The sequence below is a fragment of the Cyprinus carpio genome, chromosome A7, assembly GCF_018340385.1.
Source record: "Cyprinus carpio isolate SPL01 chromosome A7, ASM1834038v1, whole genome shotgun sequence".
NCBI lineage: Eukaryota > Metazoa > Chordata > Actinopteri > Cypriniformes > Cyprinidae > Cyprinus > Cyprinus carpio.
Genome location: NC_056578.1, coordinates 4,652,923 through 4,670,422, shown reverse-complemented (window position 1 = coordinate 4,670,422; position 17,500 = coordinate 4,652,923). Strand labels below are relative to the sequence as shown.

At 36.1% G+C, this 17,500-nt stretch overlaps 2 protein-coding genes across 5 annotated transcripts in view; both read right to left on the bottom strand.

Moving 5' to 3' along the window:
* Positions 1-7,653, bottom strand: part of tox4b (TOX high mobility group box family member 4 b) — a 12,699-nt gene extending 5,046 nt beyond the window's left edge. The window contains 5 exon segments of the mRNA XM_042759393.1: positions 969-1,280; positions 3,495-3,752; positions 4,228-4,477; positions 5,425-5,561; positions 6,668-7,653. Coding sequence (XP_042615327.1) covers positions 969-1,280; positions 3,495-3,752; positions 4,228-4,477; positions 5,425-5,561; positions 6,668-6,763 — 1,053 coding nt within the window. The 5' untranslated portion in view covers positions 6,764-7,653.
* A 4,466-nt stretch (positions 7,654-12,119) lies between these two features.
* Positions 12,120-17,500, bottom strand: part of LOC109095671 (solute carrier family 12 member 6-like) — a 26,168-nt gene continuing 20,787 nt past the window's right edge. The window contains exons 16-21 of one of the 4 annotated variants that reach the window (XR_006160385.1): positions 17,485-17,500; positions 15,937-16,044; positions 14,496-14,749; positions 13,815-13,948; positions 13,415-13,605; positions 12,120-13,372 (exon numbers count right to left, since the gene is read on the bottom strand). The exon at positions 17,485-17,500 is cut by the window's right edge and continues 116 nt beyond it. Coding sequence is in view for 3 of the 4 variants with exons in the window: in XM_042759363.1 (XP_042615297.1) it covers positions 13,514-13,605; positions 13,815-13,948; positions 14,496-14,725; positions 15,812-15,835; positions 15,937-16,044; positions 17,485-17,500 (604 nt within the window). In the remaining variant the exon portion in view is untranslated. Of the gene's footprint in view, positions 13,606-13,814; positions 13,949-14,495; positions 14,750-15,811; positions 15,836-15,936; positions 16,045-17,484 lie in introns of all 4 variants that reach the window. The other 3 variants (XM_042759363.1, XM_042759365.1, XM_042759364.1) reach the window with 3 other exon arrangements.

Sequence of the window (17,500 nt, the reverse complement as noted above, 5' to 3'; positions counted from 1 at the left end):
TTTTGTGTTTAAAAGAATAAAAGAAAGACAATCTACTGTTCAGATAATTTAACGAAAGGTTTTCGACTCTGTATTAATGAATCATATCTAATCATTTATTTTTATTCCCATACGAGCATCGTGGTTATTTTCATGGCAAGATCAACGTATTCTAAAAGAAATAAATAGTAACAGTAGAAATGAAAAGCAACAGAAAAAGTTTTCATTTTAATATTTGCTAAAAAAAAAAATTAAAGATTGAATCATATCAAATAATAATTCAATGAATTGTATGCCAATTGTTTAAATAATTTTATTTCACATTTAATGATTATTCTTATCATTTATTTGAATACTTAGGCTAAGAGAAAAATACATTTTCTTTATAAAGAGCTGACACTCAAAGCGCTGATATTTCATGCCATTTGCTCCATTTCTATGTTTGCTCTGTTTTTATTCTTCTTCTTCTTCTCATTTAAAAACATACAATTTCTCATCCTTAATTGCTTTAAGATAAAATATTTTTTAAACCATTTTATAATTATTATTATTATTATTGATGGTTAGTGATCTACAAATATGAGGCTTGTGCATCTTTCAGAATCGATTTAAAACCCTGTAATTTTTTATTAAAGTTGCCAACAAAATACAGAATTTAAATTAAATTAAACTGAAATTATTTAAAAATGGAATTAAATTAAACAAAGTCAAATATGCCTGAATGATGATAATGTTTTTGACACACGAGGGAATAAGGGAATAATTTATTAATATTGTTTGGTTTCAAAACATGCATTACACTATTAATGAAGTTCATTTTCACAGAATCATTGATTTTTACAAATCATTATTTTTTTAATTCAATTAATTGAAATTAATTTAGTATATTTTAATTACATACAAATTTAATAATTAATTCAATATGTATTTAATAAAGAATAAGAAGAACTGTGTTTAATAGCATGAATTGTTGGTATTAATCTCTGCACCTGTTTCTGCTCCTCTCCCAGACTGTCCCACATGGAGGCCACGATCTTGGACACCTCTCCGAAGGTGGCGCTGGGGTTCTGGCCCTTGATGGCGGCCTGCGTGTCCCTGAAGAAGAGCGCGTAAGCCGACACGGGCTTCTGCGGCTCGTTCGGGTCTTTCTTCTTCTTGCCCTTTTTCCCGCCGACTCCCTTCCGTGCGGGAGCAGAGGAGGACGCTGGGACGGCCGGCTGCTCCGACAGAGACGGCGAGAGGGAGATGACGCCAGACGACACGGACAGAGACAGAGACACCGGGGAGTCCACCAGAACACTCTTCTGAGCCGACAGAGACACCACACGCGGGAGAGAAGAACAGAGATCAGTTCAGACCCACAGAGAGCAGCTCAACAACAAATCATTCAGAATACAGGTCTTATGTGATCCTATTTTCTGCTACTGGTTAAGTCTCCCTGCAGCATTTTAAACAAACTGAAGATGAGTGGACCTAAATATAAAGCATCGCGATAATCCAGTCTCGTGGAAATGAAAGCATGTACAACATCACCCAGTTCCAGGATAGGTTTCACTTTAGATAACTAACACAACTCAAAAAAGATGCTTTCACAACACTGTTTACTTGAGGATCAAAGCGTGCATCTGAATCAAAAATTACTCCTCAGTTCTTCACCAAACCTTGCATGTTGTTTGACAATAGAGCGTAATTCTCAACCAGTTCTTTCTCAGGATGTACAGTCATCAAACTCAAGAGGAAGGAACAAAGGCAACATATATAATGAAAACAGAGTTGGACCAAGAATCGATCCCTGTGGAACACCCGCAGGTTCAGAAACAAAGTTCCCAATGATTACAGCACTTGTCCTGTCCTGCAAAGATGAAAACCACTGAAGGGCAACACCGTTTATCCCTATATTTGGAATGCATTTTAAGAATAATTTTCCCATCAACTGTTCAAAATGCACAACACCGCTGTATGCTGCAAGAAAGACGCGTGTGCGCTCTGATGTAAACAAGCACGCATGAGAAGCACACGTGAGAGACGCGCTGAATGAAAGCACGTTCACTCTCTGACAGCAGATGGCGCTAAACTGCAGGAAAATACAGCCTGGAAACCCCACAAATAAATCAGCTGCGCTACTTTCTGTTTCTGAAATGTGTTTAAAGGATTTAAATAGCCATTCAGATTTGTGGATTTGCTGTGATGTTCATCAAAGCGCCAAATACTTAAATATTTAGACTTAAAAGGCTATTCATTTTCAAACTTTTGTTTCATTTTAATCTGGACTACAACGTGCCCTAGATATTGTTTGAAAGAGTTTTAATTCTTTATTGTTCATTCACACTTTACATTAGGGCTTCATTAGTTAACAAACTGCCAATGAAAAATTCTTCTGAACATTCATTAATCTTAGGTCTTCCAATATTTAATAACACGTTCTTAAAATCGAAAGTTGCAACTGTGTTATTTAATGAGCTAACGTGAACTAAGATTAATAACTTAAACTTGAAGAAATAAAATATAAAAATGTCAGAATTGTAATATATAAAAGTCACAATAAATATACCTGTTTTTTTTGTATTTAGTGGTGGAAACCAGCCCTATTAATAACACATTGTTAAAATCGAAAGTTGCAACTGTTATTTAATGAGCTTACATGAACTAAGACTTGTATTTTTTACCAAAGATTAATAACCTAAACTTGAGGAAAAAAAGTCACGATAACCTTTTTTTATTATTATTTAGTGGCGGAAATGGGCTTCAATATGATTCGGTAAGATGTTTAATTCTAAATCCAGGCTGAAAAGTAACCATTAGATAATTTTCAGTCAAGAAATCAGCGAGTTGATTATGAACAACCTTCTCAAACATCTTATTCATAAAAGCAATTTAGAAACAGGTCTGAAATTTTTTAAATCCTGTGAACCCAGGTTCTTTTTCTTTAAAAGAGGTTCAATAATAGATAGAATAAGAGGACCAATAATGTCTCCTTAAACAATCGTGAAGGTAGAACAACAGAAAATGAGGTAGTCACCTTTAAATCCATAACGATATCCTTCAGCTGAGCTCGAGAAATCAATTCAAATGTACTCAAACAATGAAGGGATTCACTGCATCCATTACAACATTTCAAAATGTGCATCATTTAGTTACATCAAGGGTCAAATCAATCACTAGCACATTAAAGTTAACAGTTACACACTTTTGTGTGTGTGTGTGCTGCACAGCTCTGGTTTAAAGAATGCTTTTGCTCAAGTGGCCGAGATGTCTAACCAATAGAGAAAAGTTTTGATGTTAAATCAACTTAATTACAATTCCTGAAAATAATCTTCTCAAATATCACCGTAACTAACTTCTCTATGTTAGGATAGCCGCCAATGCATCTTAAATCTTACGGAAAAAACAATACGATGTACTTTTTGAGAACATCGCAGAACATCGCACTTGTTCAAGACATTCTACAACAGACAGACACCAAATAATAGTAATAGTTTTAAATCTAAATGAACAGTGACGAACACGAAACGCACCCGTCTGAAGTCGTCCATGTCGTCGTCGTGCAGCGAATCAGACAGTGAGTCAGCGGACAGCGGCTGGTCAGGTGACTGTGGGCGGGGCAGGATGGTGCCGCCGCCCAGGCTGAGGCCCAGCTGCGCGCTGAGCTCTGATTGGTCGATGGTGGTCAGCTGGGTGTGGCCCAGCAGGCCGTGGTTGATGTCACTCAGCGGGACGTCGATGGTCATCGGAGAAGAGCTGCTAAAATCAAAACCAATAAGATAAAAAAAAACCTTCAGAGAAAAAAACACCATCTAACAAAAAAACCACAGCTACCCTCAAAAACACCCATTCCCCCACAAACTACAAATAATCCATACTATACAAAAAATAAATACTATACTATATATAAATGTATAATTATAAATACTATAATAATAAAAATACACACACATTTACATAGACAGATTATACATATTTAAAATTGTACAATTCAATTCATAATATTATTATTTTAAATTTAAATTTTCAGGTGAAATAACTCGGACTCTATTTGGCAGATTTTTATCATTCCTATTAGGAAATGTTATTGCATTAATACATTTATAAATATTTTTAAGTCATAACTTTTTAAAATTTAAATGCTTCTAATACAGGCAAAATTTTCCCAAAATTGTATATAAAATTAAAACTATACTATACACGAATCTGACAGGGTTTTTTTCCATATATATATATGTGTGTGTGTGTGTGTGTGTTGCTCCGCACCATTCCCAGCGTGGATCCCAGCATCGGTCCGCCGCTCTGCTGGCTCATCAGACTCAGGTGCTCCAGACTCTGTGACGGCGTGTTCACGAAGGTAGAGGCGAACGACGGATCGTTTCCTCCGACCACAGCGTTCCCGGGAACTCCAGACGGCCCGCCCTCGCCCAGCTCTCCGAAATCAGACACCACGTCAAACACCCACACCGCCTACACATCCACAACATCAACACCCACACCGCCAGAGACTAAAAGTCTGCAGACACCAGCACAACTCAACTCAACTCAACTCAACTCAACTCAAACCAAACCCCGTTCAGTTCATCTCAATCAAACCAATACATATCAATCAAACACACAACAATATCACTCATCAGAACAACAGAACTCAACAACAAAGCTACAAGCTTTCTGTTCATCTGTGATTCCTGAAAAATAAAAAGTATCATTGTGCAGCACAACTGTGTTCAACATTAATCACATTTTCCACAGAAATATTGTGCAGCACAACTGTGTTCAACATTGATAATAATCCGAAATGTTTCTTAAACAGCAAATCATCATATTAGAATGATTTCTGAAGATCATGTGACACTGAAGACTGGAGTAATGATGCTGAAAATACAGCTGCACATCACAGAAATACATTACACTTTAACAGATATTCACACAGAAAACAGCTGTTTTACATTAGAATAATATTTCACATTTTTTACTGCATTATTCATCAAATAAATGCAGCCTTAGTGAGCAGAAGAGGATCAAAATGACAATTTTCACCTAAGATTTGGAGCCAGATACAGGAGGGTGAAAATAACATCAGAAAGCTGGCAGCATCATGGTGTTATTTTCACACAGAGATCAGTATCTCTATTAATAAAATCTGTTGACTTCAGAGATCTCTGTTGCATTATGTGCCAATGGTGACTGTTCAGAAATGTTTTGTTGATTGATACCATTGAAAAATAGCATAGAGAGAACTGTTACTATTATTATTCTCTCTGTTATTCGTGTATTTATTGTGGTTTTCATGCTGTCCGCTAAAGGAACAGGACACACACAGGCTTTCCTCCTCACCAACGACATTAAACACCGAGTCTTCACCGAACGCGAGCGGCACAATACAGCCGAGCCAATCAGTGACGAGACATTAAACACGTGTCTGCGATATCATCACACATGCAATTAATCGCCCAGCCCTACTCCTGACCCAGTTTACAAACCGAGCGTGTGTTTCGCACCTCTGCGGGGAACGTGGAGGACAGTCGCACTTCTGAGGAGGACAGGAAGTGATGGCCCTCGCCGCTGATGGCCAGGTAGTTGTCACTTCCTCCCGGGAACTGTGGACGACACAAACCCACACACCATGAGTTCAGCGTGTGCAATTATCACCAATATGAAGTTAAATCAATATATACTTTAATAATGCACACAGGTATGAATTCATTCAAAATAAGCATGTTTTATTACAAATTCATGAGGGTTTACTAACAAAAATAACCACGTTTTTACTTCATTATCCTTTCAAGCACCATGTAAATACTACACAACCACTCGTGCTACTCCCCATGCCACTGTTATATATTTGAATGTAATGTGTGTTTATATATACACACGCATGCACACACTGCTGTTCAAGCGTTTGGGATCAGTAAGATCTGTAATGTTTTTGAAAGGAGTGTCTTCTGCTCAAGGCTGCATTCTTTTGACCAAAAATACAGGAAAAAAACTAATATTGTGAAATATTACTGCAATTTAAAATAAGTTTTCTATTTTAATACACTATAAAATAGTATTTATTTCTGTGATCAAAGCTGTATTTTCAGTGTCACGTGTTCCTTTAGAAATCATTCTTAATGGCTGATTTATCATCAATGCTAGAAAGAATTGAAGAAGGTTATTTTTTTGGAACGTGATACATTTTTAATGATTATTTGTTGCAAAAAAGTAAAAAAAAAAAAAAAAAAAAACATATTTATTCAAAATATAATTTTTTCTAGCAATATATACTACCTGTCAAAAGTTTGGGGTAATTATTATTTTTTTTTTTTTTGAAAGAAATTTGCTTTTATTCAGCAAGGATGAGTTAAATTGATAAAAGTTACAATAAAGACATACTGTCAGATTTCTATTTTAAATAAATGTTGTTCTTTTTAACGTTTTATTCATCAAATAATTCTGAAAAATTATATAAGGCAGCAAAACTGTAATAAATCATCATATTATTATGATTTCTGAAGATCATGTGACACTGAAGACTGGAGTAATGATGCTGAAAATACAGCTGCACATCACAGAAATACATTACATAGAAAACAGTTATTTTAAACTGCAACAATTTTACTGTTTTTTTTTTTTTTTTTTTTTTTGTCTGTATCTCTGATCAAATAAATGCAGCCTCGATGAGCAGAAGAGACTTCTTTAATATATGCACACGGCCGGTCACCTTCTCAAATCCGTTAAACGGTTGTGGATCCAGGAACTCCGGGTCACCGGGCTGCCCGGTTCCGTCCGACAGATCCGAGTAAAAGTTCAGGTCCATGCCGCGTCAGAGCGACCCTCGCGGAGCGTCAGACTATCAGACGCGACACATCTGTCAGAGGGCGAAGACCGATCCGCGTGACGTCACGAGGGCCGCGCGCGTCCGATCATTTCGCTCGACCCCGGGCCTGACGCGCAGCGCGGAACCGACTCTTACAACACCGGCGAAAACAGACCCGCGGTCCGACACAGATCAGCGGACGCGACAACACCGTTCACCGATCAGACGAGCGAAATCAACGCGTTAACCGGTCCACGACGCTCTCGCGATACGCGCGCCGCAGGAGCCGCAGTCGAGCAGTGATCACGGACTCGAGACTCGACCAAACCGCCGCGCGGGGGGGGGGTCCGACCGACAACACCGACAACACCGACAACAAACGACTGACCTTCACTTTCACACACAACATCATTATTACACGACCACAGTGACCCGACCGAGACGAGAACACCGTCATCAGTCACCAACCGTGCCGTTTACCGAGTAACACACCCCCGCCGCCGCGGATAATGGTTCGGCCCGAGGATTACGTGCTCCAGACCGTGACTTTATAACTAATACTTCAGTTCACTTCTGATTTAGACGAGATTCTGTATTCACCGCAGCTGCGGTGATGTGTGCGGGTGAGGAGCGGAAGCGGGACGGGGTTTAGTTTCGGGTGTTTGTTTCGGGCGTTCAGCTCGGTCTTCTTACCTCCATACTCGCCCTGAAAACTCACGCTCTCCCTCTCCCTCTCTCTCTCTCCCTCTCTCTCTCTCTCTCTCTCTCTCTCTGTGTATGTGTGTGTGTGTCCCATCAAAGCGAGTCTCACGGAAAAAACGCGAACGGATCGCGCATCATCATGGCTCCCGGTCTTCCGGATTGGAGATGAGCGGATGTGACGCAACGGCGCGGCCCCGCCCCTCACACGGTAACCACGGGTGTGTGTGTGTGTGCGTATATATATATATATATATATATATATATATATAATATATATATATATATATATATATATATATATATATGTATATATATATTTTAATTAGTATTTTGTATCTTTATATTAATACGTTGAGTATTTCATACACATGAGACTGCTGACATATTATTTTTGGTGTTGTCTTTTGTTTAATATTGTTCTTAACTAGATTTTCTTCAAGTTTTTTTTTTTGTTGTTGTTGTTTGTTTGTTTTTCATAATAATAAAAAGACCATAATGACATATTGTAGCTTTGTGTATTTTTTTCTTTATTTAAAGGGTTTTTAAAACATTTCTCACACATATGAATCATGCACAATAAGATCAGAAACGTTTTTAAAAAGTGAACAGAACTTTGATTTCATGTCACTTTTAGAAATGAGAAATGACACAATTAGAAAATAAAAACAAGAAAACATTTTCATTACCTGACAAAATCAACTTCTAATGGATATATATAATTGTTTTTATATATAAAAAGTATAAAATAATAAAATAGTTATATATAGTATTATAAAAGTATATGATAATAGTATTTAGTTGTGTGAACCAGTGTCAGTGATGGTGATTAGTTACACTGTTCCTGCTTTAGATGGAGACGAGACACTGTTTTTCTGAGTCTGCACTAAAGGCTTTTATATTGAAAGAGACTGAAACAGGATTGTAAACAAGGACATTCTGATGCAGCCAACAAATTCAGTATTAAACATGTTAACAGAATGTACATTGAGGCCATATAGTGTTGACAATCATAAGATAAAACAAGACTGATATTTTCTGTCTTCGGCTGTTCTGATTTAGTGTGACATGTAGGCCACTGAAGAACCCGAGTGCAGTTTAAAGAAATAAACATGAACTAAACAAACATAAAAATGACACGGTTGAGTTTTACTTGTTTGACACGAAGGAACTGAAAGAAATGTGCACATCGTCAGCTGAAATGTAGTTGAGTTTGGCGTAGGTTAGCAGGCTAAAAGAAGGGCCAGCATGAATAAATCTGGATTTAAATTCAAAGAGAAAAGATTGTCTATGCATGACCTTACAATTTATTCGTATCCAAAACGAGGAGCTGTGAACACGCAGTGTATGTTTCATTCATACTCGAAGCCTGAAAGTCCAAAACGGACTCATAGAAGAACTTATGACATGCCAGCCAGGAAATCCCTAATTTGGACAAAGACATCCTAATATTGCTAAAAAAAAAAAACCTTAAAGACAATACATGCACGATTACGACAATACATGGTTTATTTGTGTTTGTCAAGTCGTCTCCGGGTATTAAATAAAGTATCTGAATAATGCAGTGCTAACTGACATAGCATTTATTACAGTAGGCTATAGAAACTATCAAATATACTTACTTATACATACCTTATTCTGTGATAAAAATGGAGTGTCGTATATGAACAAATTTTAAAAGTGACATTAGGAAAATATAGGAATTTTATATAATAAAATAATAAACATAATTTCAGTTCATAATTTCAGACTTTATTATCATTTCAGCTCTGTACAGCTTGTACTCAGTGAAACGAAGCAGCGTTTCTCCAGGACCACGGTGCTACACAAGACAACATTAACTACAAAACTCACATTGTACTGTGCAAAACACTATACATAATTAAAATATCATAAATAATCTAGCATAAGACTAAAACTGGAAGAAGAAGAAGAAAGTAAAAGTAAAAAGTTGAACATAAAACAAAGTACAGACATCATAAAGTGCATGTGTGTGCCTGAATGAAACAGCCTGGGACATTACAATATATGTGTGTGTGTGTGTGTGTGTGTGTGTGTGTGTGTGTGTGTGTATAGAACAGGTCACAATGTTAATAGACAAGGCACAATATTGAGGTAGATTAATGCAAATGTGCAAAGTATGCAAGTTGGGTTTCAAGTGTTTGTGGTTCAGGTGTTTATAGTAGTGGTGTATATTCAGGGGCGGACTGAAAAAGAAATCCAGGACTGCCGTCGGCTGCTGATTCATCATAATTTGTAATGGTTTTACTGGTTATAATGAAATTCTATTGGTTTTAATGGAAACTGTAATGGTCTGTTGGTCTCTACTGTTAATTGGTCACCTTCTGTTGATGGCTTTTGTTAAAACCATTAAATCCTAATGTAATATGTCCCAATAAACACACTACAGGATACCATTATTTAATGGTTTTAATGGTTAAAAGTTGATGGTTTGTAGTGGTATTTGTAGTGGAAATCATTAGAATCTCTGTGATGGTTTCTATTGTTGTTGTCAGCAGGGTCACCGTGGGTTTGTGATGTTATTTGCACTAAATGCAACAGAATTGACTGTTTGTGGTTTTGATGGGCCTTTTTGGGAGAAAATCCAGAGCCTCCTCTCTGTACACTGATTCGTCACCTTTGCTTACACGGTCGTGTCATCAGCAAACTTGATGATGTGGTTCGAGCTGTGCATTGCTGCACAGTCGTGGGTCAACAAAGAGAACAGCAATGGACTAAGCACGCAGCCTTGGGGGGCTCCAGTGCTCAGTGTGGTGGTGCTGGAGAATCCTGAGTAATTTCTTTCACAGAATCATGTCCAGGCGGCTGTGAGATCTGATCTGATCATCATCAGTCTGTCTGGAGTGACATGAAGAAACAGAACAAACTGAGACAGACTAAATCCAGAAGAAATGTGGCAACGTCTCCAAGATGTTTCAAGAAACCTAAAGCTACAGTACTGTTAAAAGTATTAGGCACTTGTGTAAAAATGCTGTAAAATGAGAATGCTGTAAAAATAATGTCATAAATAGATTTTCTTTATCAATTAACTAAATGAAATCAACATTTGGTGCGTGCATCCTCTGTGTTTAAAGCAGGTTTTGCCCTCGGTTCACTTCAGCAGAGTTTCTCAGGAGCTTTGCAGGAAGGTTTCTTGGATGTGCTATTTACCCATCATACATATAAAGTTTAAGACATCATCTAACTCCTTATTGTCAGACATATCAGAACGGAAAAGAAGCTTGCTGATGGAAATACTACAGAGCTGGTGGATTTATTTATATTAATTACTTTCTTCTTTTAGAGTCTTTAGTTCAGCTAAAGAATCTTAAGCATTAATTGTGAGTTTACATGATGTCACTAGATTGGATTTGAGTGCTGTTTTCAATTAATTAATCTGAAAATTCTGTAATATTCTAATTCTACTTAAAAAAAAAACTTGTCCCTTTTAGACTTGCACTCTATTCATTTAATGCTTTTCTTAAGAGAAAGTAACACTAGTTTTTCTGATCTTCTTGTATTCTTTGTTTTATTTATTATACAATTAACAAAAGCAAAAAAGGCATCTAAACACTAGCTTGCTCTGTTCTTTTACTATTCTATCTGTTTTATTTTTATTTATTAGATAATGAAAAAAAAATACTAAGTGTATTTAAGCTAACTGAGACTTGTTATAGCACTTGTATATCATTGCTCTTTTGTTGGTTTTGATTGCTTCCATTGTTCTCATTTGTAAGTTGCTTTGGACAAAAGCGTCTGATAAATGACTAAATGTAAATATGTCAAGTGCCTTGATGACGAAATTCAGTATGAGGGCTGGTGGCCAGCTTGAAAAGAAGCCATTCAAAGCTACCCCTTTATGTGATTCAATGTAATTTTGGCCTTATGACATTCAAAAAAATCTTTTGTTCCTTGTCTATTATTTATATCATTTTTATTGTTAGCCTTTATCTGTTCAGGGGACGTTCTCTAAAAGCCCACCTGTCTTTATCAGAAGCGTCCTGTTAACTTTCACAGAGTTACACCTAGTTAAGGGTCTTTCTCAAGGACACCACAGTGGTATTGATGAGGGAGGGGACAACATGCTGGTTTTCACTAATCTAACACACATTTAATGCAGAACATCTTTTACTTACATAACATTATTCTAGAGAAAAATAACATGTCATAAATGTTGATTACCTTTTTCTAATGCTTCATTTATGAAACGGATGCAAAATCTTGTTCCATTCTATTTCAAATTGAGTTGTGGGACCATAAAGACATTTTCAAAATAAGTAGGTGCATGTTATTGCTGATTTTATTATTATTAATATATTTTTTTAAATATTCATATTCTCTTTCCTCAGATGCTGTGAAGAGGTGAAGCCCACATGATACAGACTCAGACACAGATGCAGCGATGCCTGAACACCTGAAGCACGCTCCAGGAAGTGCTGGGGGTTGTGGATATGACAAATTTGCCATAAACAACTTTCACAAACTCTAAAAACATTTACACACGTTAACCATTATCCAGTATTTTTTGTTGTTTACTTGTATGATTTATGGCTGTTTAACAATAATGTAAGACTCTATATATATTAAGATTATAGTTTAAGATTAAAATGAATTCCCTGAAAGAAAACCCAAGAAAAAAAAAACACAATATTTGCCGTTTTAAAAGAGATGTATTAATGTCATTTTATTATTTCAGGTGATAAAAATAGCAGATAACACTTGAGATTTCAAAAATGACAAGAAAACAAATTCACAATCCCTGCACATAAAGATATAAGCAACTGATGATAAAAAGTCAAAACAACAAAAAACAAATCCATAAAAGTCACGTTGACTCTCGCTGGCTCTCACAAACACAGCAGAAACAGCTGGATTCAGGGACTTACACGTGTGTGTGTTCATTAAAACATTCAGGTTCACAGGACGCCACACGCTGATGAATAGATATATATTGCTACGATGAAGTCGGGCTGTTTCTACAGCACTGATCGGGTTCAGATTCTCCATGCAGAGCGAATGAGGAACGAGCAGAAGCACAAACACACAACAGTCATGTTCCTCCATCAGCTCACAACCACACCAACCACGGAATGGACAGAAACTTGTTTCCAATAAAATAATACAATGAAATAAAATAAAGGTTACTGAGACTTCTAATCTTACAATTTTGAGAAAAAAAGATCTGCAAGATGTAAACTCAGTTCTTCTGATTTACATCGCAATTCTGTCAGAGAAAGTGACTTCTTTTCTTTTTTTATGACTTTAAATCTTGCAGTTCTGGTTTTTGTTTCCAACCCCAAATAGTCCTATTAAAAAGGTGCAAACAACTTTTCATCTCCCAATTTGGACCTATCTGCAACAGAATTATGATTTATAAACACAATTCTGAAAAAAAGAATGAAATGTGAGATATAAACTCAGAATTCTGAACTTTTTTCCTTACAATTCTGAGTTTACATCGCACAATTTTTGTCTACAGTCACAGAATAAAAAAATAAAAAATGAATGCAATTACAACTTTTTATCTAACACTTCAGACTTCTTCAGAGTTTAGGCAGTTCTGACTTCAGAATTGTGAGACATTAACTCAGAATTGAGAGAAAAGTTCAAATTATGACATTAAAAAGTGCTTATACCTTTTTTTTCTGTCTGTGGAGGAAACGGGCGTCTCTAAAAATCCACTGGAGGGTGAGGGACTGCTGCTAAGACGTTCATTTTTAGCTGAAATGTTCTTTCACTTGCTGTTCGAGCTTCAACAGAACGGCTCTCGACACACACACACACACACGTCTCTGAAAGCCACACACTTGGTCCAGTATGAGTGGCTGTAGCCCTGAGTCAGTCTGAGGAACATGTCCTCGTCCCGCGTGCCGCTCGGTCTCACACACACACACACACACACACACACACACACACACACACACACACACACACACACACACACACACACGCTGCTGTTGGTCGAAGCGCAAACTAAACTCTAAGCTCAGAGAGCAGACGAGACGCGGGCGATGATGATCATAAACACAAACACGCTCTCTGACGCTGCTATCAGGAGTAGATGGTGATGACCTCACTTCCTCCTCCTCGGACCAGCAGGACGCGCTCCAGACCCTCGGTCAGCACCTCCAGGAACTCCATATCTGTGAGGATCCCAGTCAAGGAGCGATCAGAGAAACATAACACCCATACGCACCTAAACACTTACATTAGATCAAAGCAGGACCCACAACACAACACTAAATGCATGTGAAGAGCATCTTAACACAATGGAGCTCCACTTTCAACAGGCCATAAAATCTGATGCATTCAGCCCTGTACTGAAGGAGCGCCGCGCAGACGTCCAGGATACAGTTCTCGTCTCCTTCCGGGTTCTTGGGCGGCCCGGGCATGTTGAGGAGGACCAGCCGGGCATCATGGGATTTGTTGACGATCACCTCGTTGAGTTTAACGGCGGTGTGCATCCGCCGCACATTGGACTGATCTCTGTGACAGACACAAGCCTCAACAATTCATCAACAAACTATCCGTTATATCTGATTCAAGTATACATACAGGTTTAAACACTGTGTTACATTGTAATATAGAAAAATTATTATAACAATAAAAAGCATAAGCATCATCTTAAATAATATTATGAATATAAATATAAAATTTCATCATTAAATATAAAAATCTTATAATTTTGTAAATAGTCTTATCTTAGAAATGTATATTATCATAATGTTAATTATAATAATAGACTTATAAATTATATTATTATTTAAAGTTATTGTGTAATAAAATACAATATTATTTGTTATTAAAAAAATATTATAAATGTTAAAATAAAATATTACAATTAAAATTGTAAACAGGCATTTTTATTTTTTTGTTAAATATAAATATTTGCTATTACACTATTATAATAATTATATAATCATAAAAGAACATCTCTTTCTGCAATAGTCGAGACATTCTACAAACACACGATTGATTTTAATAAAACACTCTTTGTTTTAAAGGCTGCAGTGTCAGACAGGTGCTGACTCACGGGCGGATGTTGAGCATGTCTCTGAAGCCCTCGGGTGTGCTGCAGACGGAGGCCGTGTGCGTCTGTGTGTTGCTCCGCAGCTGCAGGGCCTTGTCTCTGGTCCAGGTCATGTGGACGCGCCGGTACTCTGCGCTGCGGTCTCCTGCGCCGGGGCCGTCCGTGTCCTCGTCCTCGTCCGAGCCGATGCTGGTCAGACGCAGCATCGAGTTCCTGTCTTTGACCAGCTGCGCCTGCAGACGCACCGCACAGACAGACTAAACACACTCAGAGCTCCAGCCAATCACAGCAGCCGCGTACGTCACAGACCAATCAGATCTCTTTACTTTATTACTTCTAATTCACACTGTTCTGGTATTAAAGGATATTTTTTTTATTTTTAAATATTTTTTTAAATTTTATATTTTCAGTTTTAAATATAATTTTGTCATTTGTTTTTGTTTACAATATTCATTTTCTTTATATTTTGTTTTAGTAATTTAAGTGCTTCAACTTTAACTTATTTCTTTTAGTTGCCAAGGAAACGTTTCTAATGTCTGGCTAAATATTTTTTTATTTTTATTAATGTATTTAACTCATTTTTATTGTGTAATGAAAAATTTAGTTATAGTTTTTATAGTTAATTTTTATTTTATTTTTAAATCAAAATGTTGATTGTTTAATTAAAATGTCACAGCTGGACACTCCGCTGATAAATAATCTAAAAAAACTCTTAATTAACTTTTATTTTTATATTTTCAGTTTTAATTTTAGTAATTCTGTTGTGCTTTTCTCCTGTTTATAATATTTATTTTTAATATATCTATTTATTTTTATTTTATTTTTTTATTTAATTTTAGTACTTTAACTTTTACGTCTAATTTAAGTACAGTTTAATGTGTAATTAATTAATACCGTAATATATTTAACTAATTTTATAGTTATATCTTCTGTTTTCATTTTAATTGGAGTTATAGTTTTAGTAATTTTTATTTGTTTTATGAATTTGATTTCAGTTTTTATATAACTTGTTAGTTTTAGTAATTTTAATACTTTAACGAGAAATCTAGCCGAAATGAAATGTTTTATTTCAGCTAAAGTTTCACTGAGTTTATTTAAATCATCAGAACTCTTTATCGTTGGGTTATTGAGCCTGTCAGGAAGCTGTTGGTCTTGTCTGTAGTTTCTGAGGGTTTTCTGGACAGTAACACTCACATGCAGACACAGATGCTCACTAAACACCAACACAAACTCTCTAAAGCGTCTCTAAAGCACAGGAGCGCTACAGAAGCGCTGTCTACGACTGAAGCGCACTAGATCGGAGTGAAGTGTGCACTTACGTCATCAAAACTCCAGCGCACTCGCTAGAGACAGAGATGAAAGGAGGCGTGAGCGCATGAAGCGAGTGTGTGTGTGTGTGTGTGTGTGTGTGTGGTGCAGCAGCGCTCTCTCTCTGCACACTCACCTCTTTCTCGCGGTCAGACTTGGAGAGACGCATCTGCCGCAGCATCTGTGACCTCTGCTCCATCATCAGCGTCCGCTCGTACGTGTACGCGCTGATGTCACTGTCGTGCTGAAACACACACACACACACACACACACACACACACACACACACACACACACACATCAACACTAACCACCCAAATCACTGCCCAATCTAAACACCAATGATATCCAGAAAAAACACTTTACGCTCAATGCTTGATTTTATAATTATAAACCAGCCCCAAATACACCAGGACTCTTATTTTGAAATGTTTTTGGTTAACTACAAAAGCAAATAATTTGTTTTTCTGACCTCTTAAATGACGTTTAAAGTCAGCATGAAATAAAAATAGAACAGAAATAAAATTGTAATAGCTAAAAGCCTTGTTGTGAACAATTAATCTGTGCATGTGCTTCATTTTTTTCCTCTTAATTTTTTAATCAAAATGTCAAAACTGTATCTTCTGATATTATAGCATTTTAAATTAACTTTAATTTTTAGATTTTCAGTTTTCATTTAGATTTTAGTTTTAGTCACTTTACGTTCTTGTCATTTTTATCAGTTTTTGTTTATATTTGTTTTTAATTTTTCTATTTAGCTTACAATTTTAGTAATGTTACTCCTTTACTTGCCTAGGCAACATTTCTAAAGTTGTTTAATCTAATATTTATTTTTTTATTTACTATTTAATTTCTACTTTAATTTTTATTTCAATTACTGAAAACAATACACACTACTTTTCAGTTAACGATAACAAAAGTGTTATTTTAGTTTTTATCAATGAAAGTTTTAGTGATTTTATGTGTTTATCATTTTTAGTTTTTTTTATATATTTTGTTTTCATTTTTATTAGCCTTTGTTTACATTATTTACTTTTAATATTTATGTTTAGCTTTAATTGATTTATTTTCTTCAGTTTTAGTAACTTTATTCCTTCAACTTGAACTTATTTCAGTTCTTTGCCAAGGTAACTTTTTTTTTTAATTTTCAGTTATTATTATTTTTAAGCTTGCCATCCAATTATTTAATTTTAATATTCACTTCTTTATTTCGGCTACAGAAAACAGTTAACCAGAGTTACTGAGGTACCATTATAGTTTTTACTGACACTTCAAATCAGTTTTTAAATTTATATTTTCAGTTTACATGTTAATTTTAATACATTTATTGCCTGTTTTTTGTTACTTTTAGTATTTTTTTTTTAAATAAATGTCTACATAGCTTTTATTAATTTTTTATTTTAGTTTTAGTTCTTTTAGTACATCAAGTTTAATTAAAACGAGAAATGTTGAAATAATATGTATATATATATTTATATATTTAAAGTAACAACACGCCCTTAAACGTGATTAAATGTGAATGTGTTTGTAGGTTCTGGGGTATTTATAGCAGGAGGACAGGATGAACCGGTGAGGAGGCTAATCTGTGAGCGTTAGCAGGATGATGATAGCAGTCATGTGGATGATCAGGATCAGAGGTAACAGGATTGGAGCGCGTCTCGTGTGATGACAGAAGGTTATTCACCATCTCCACGACCTCC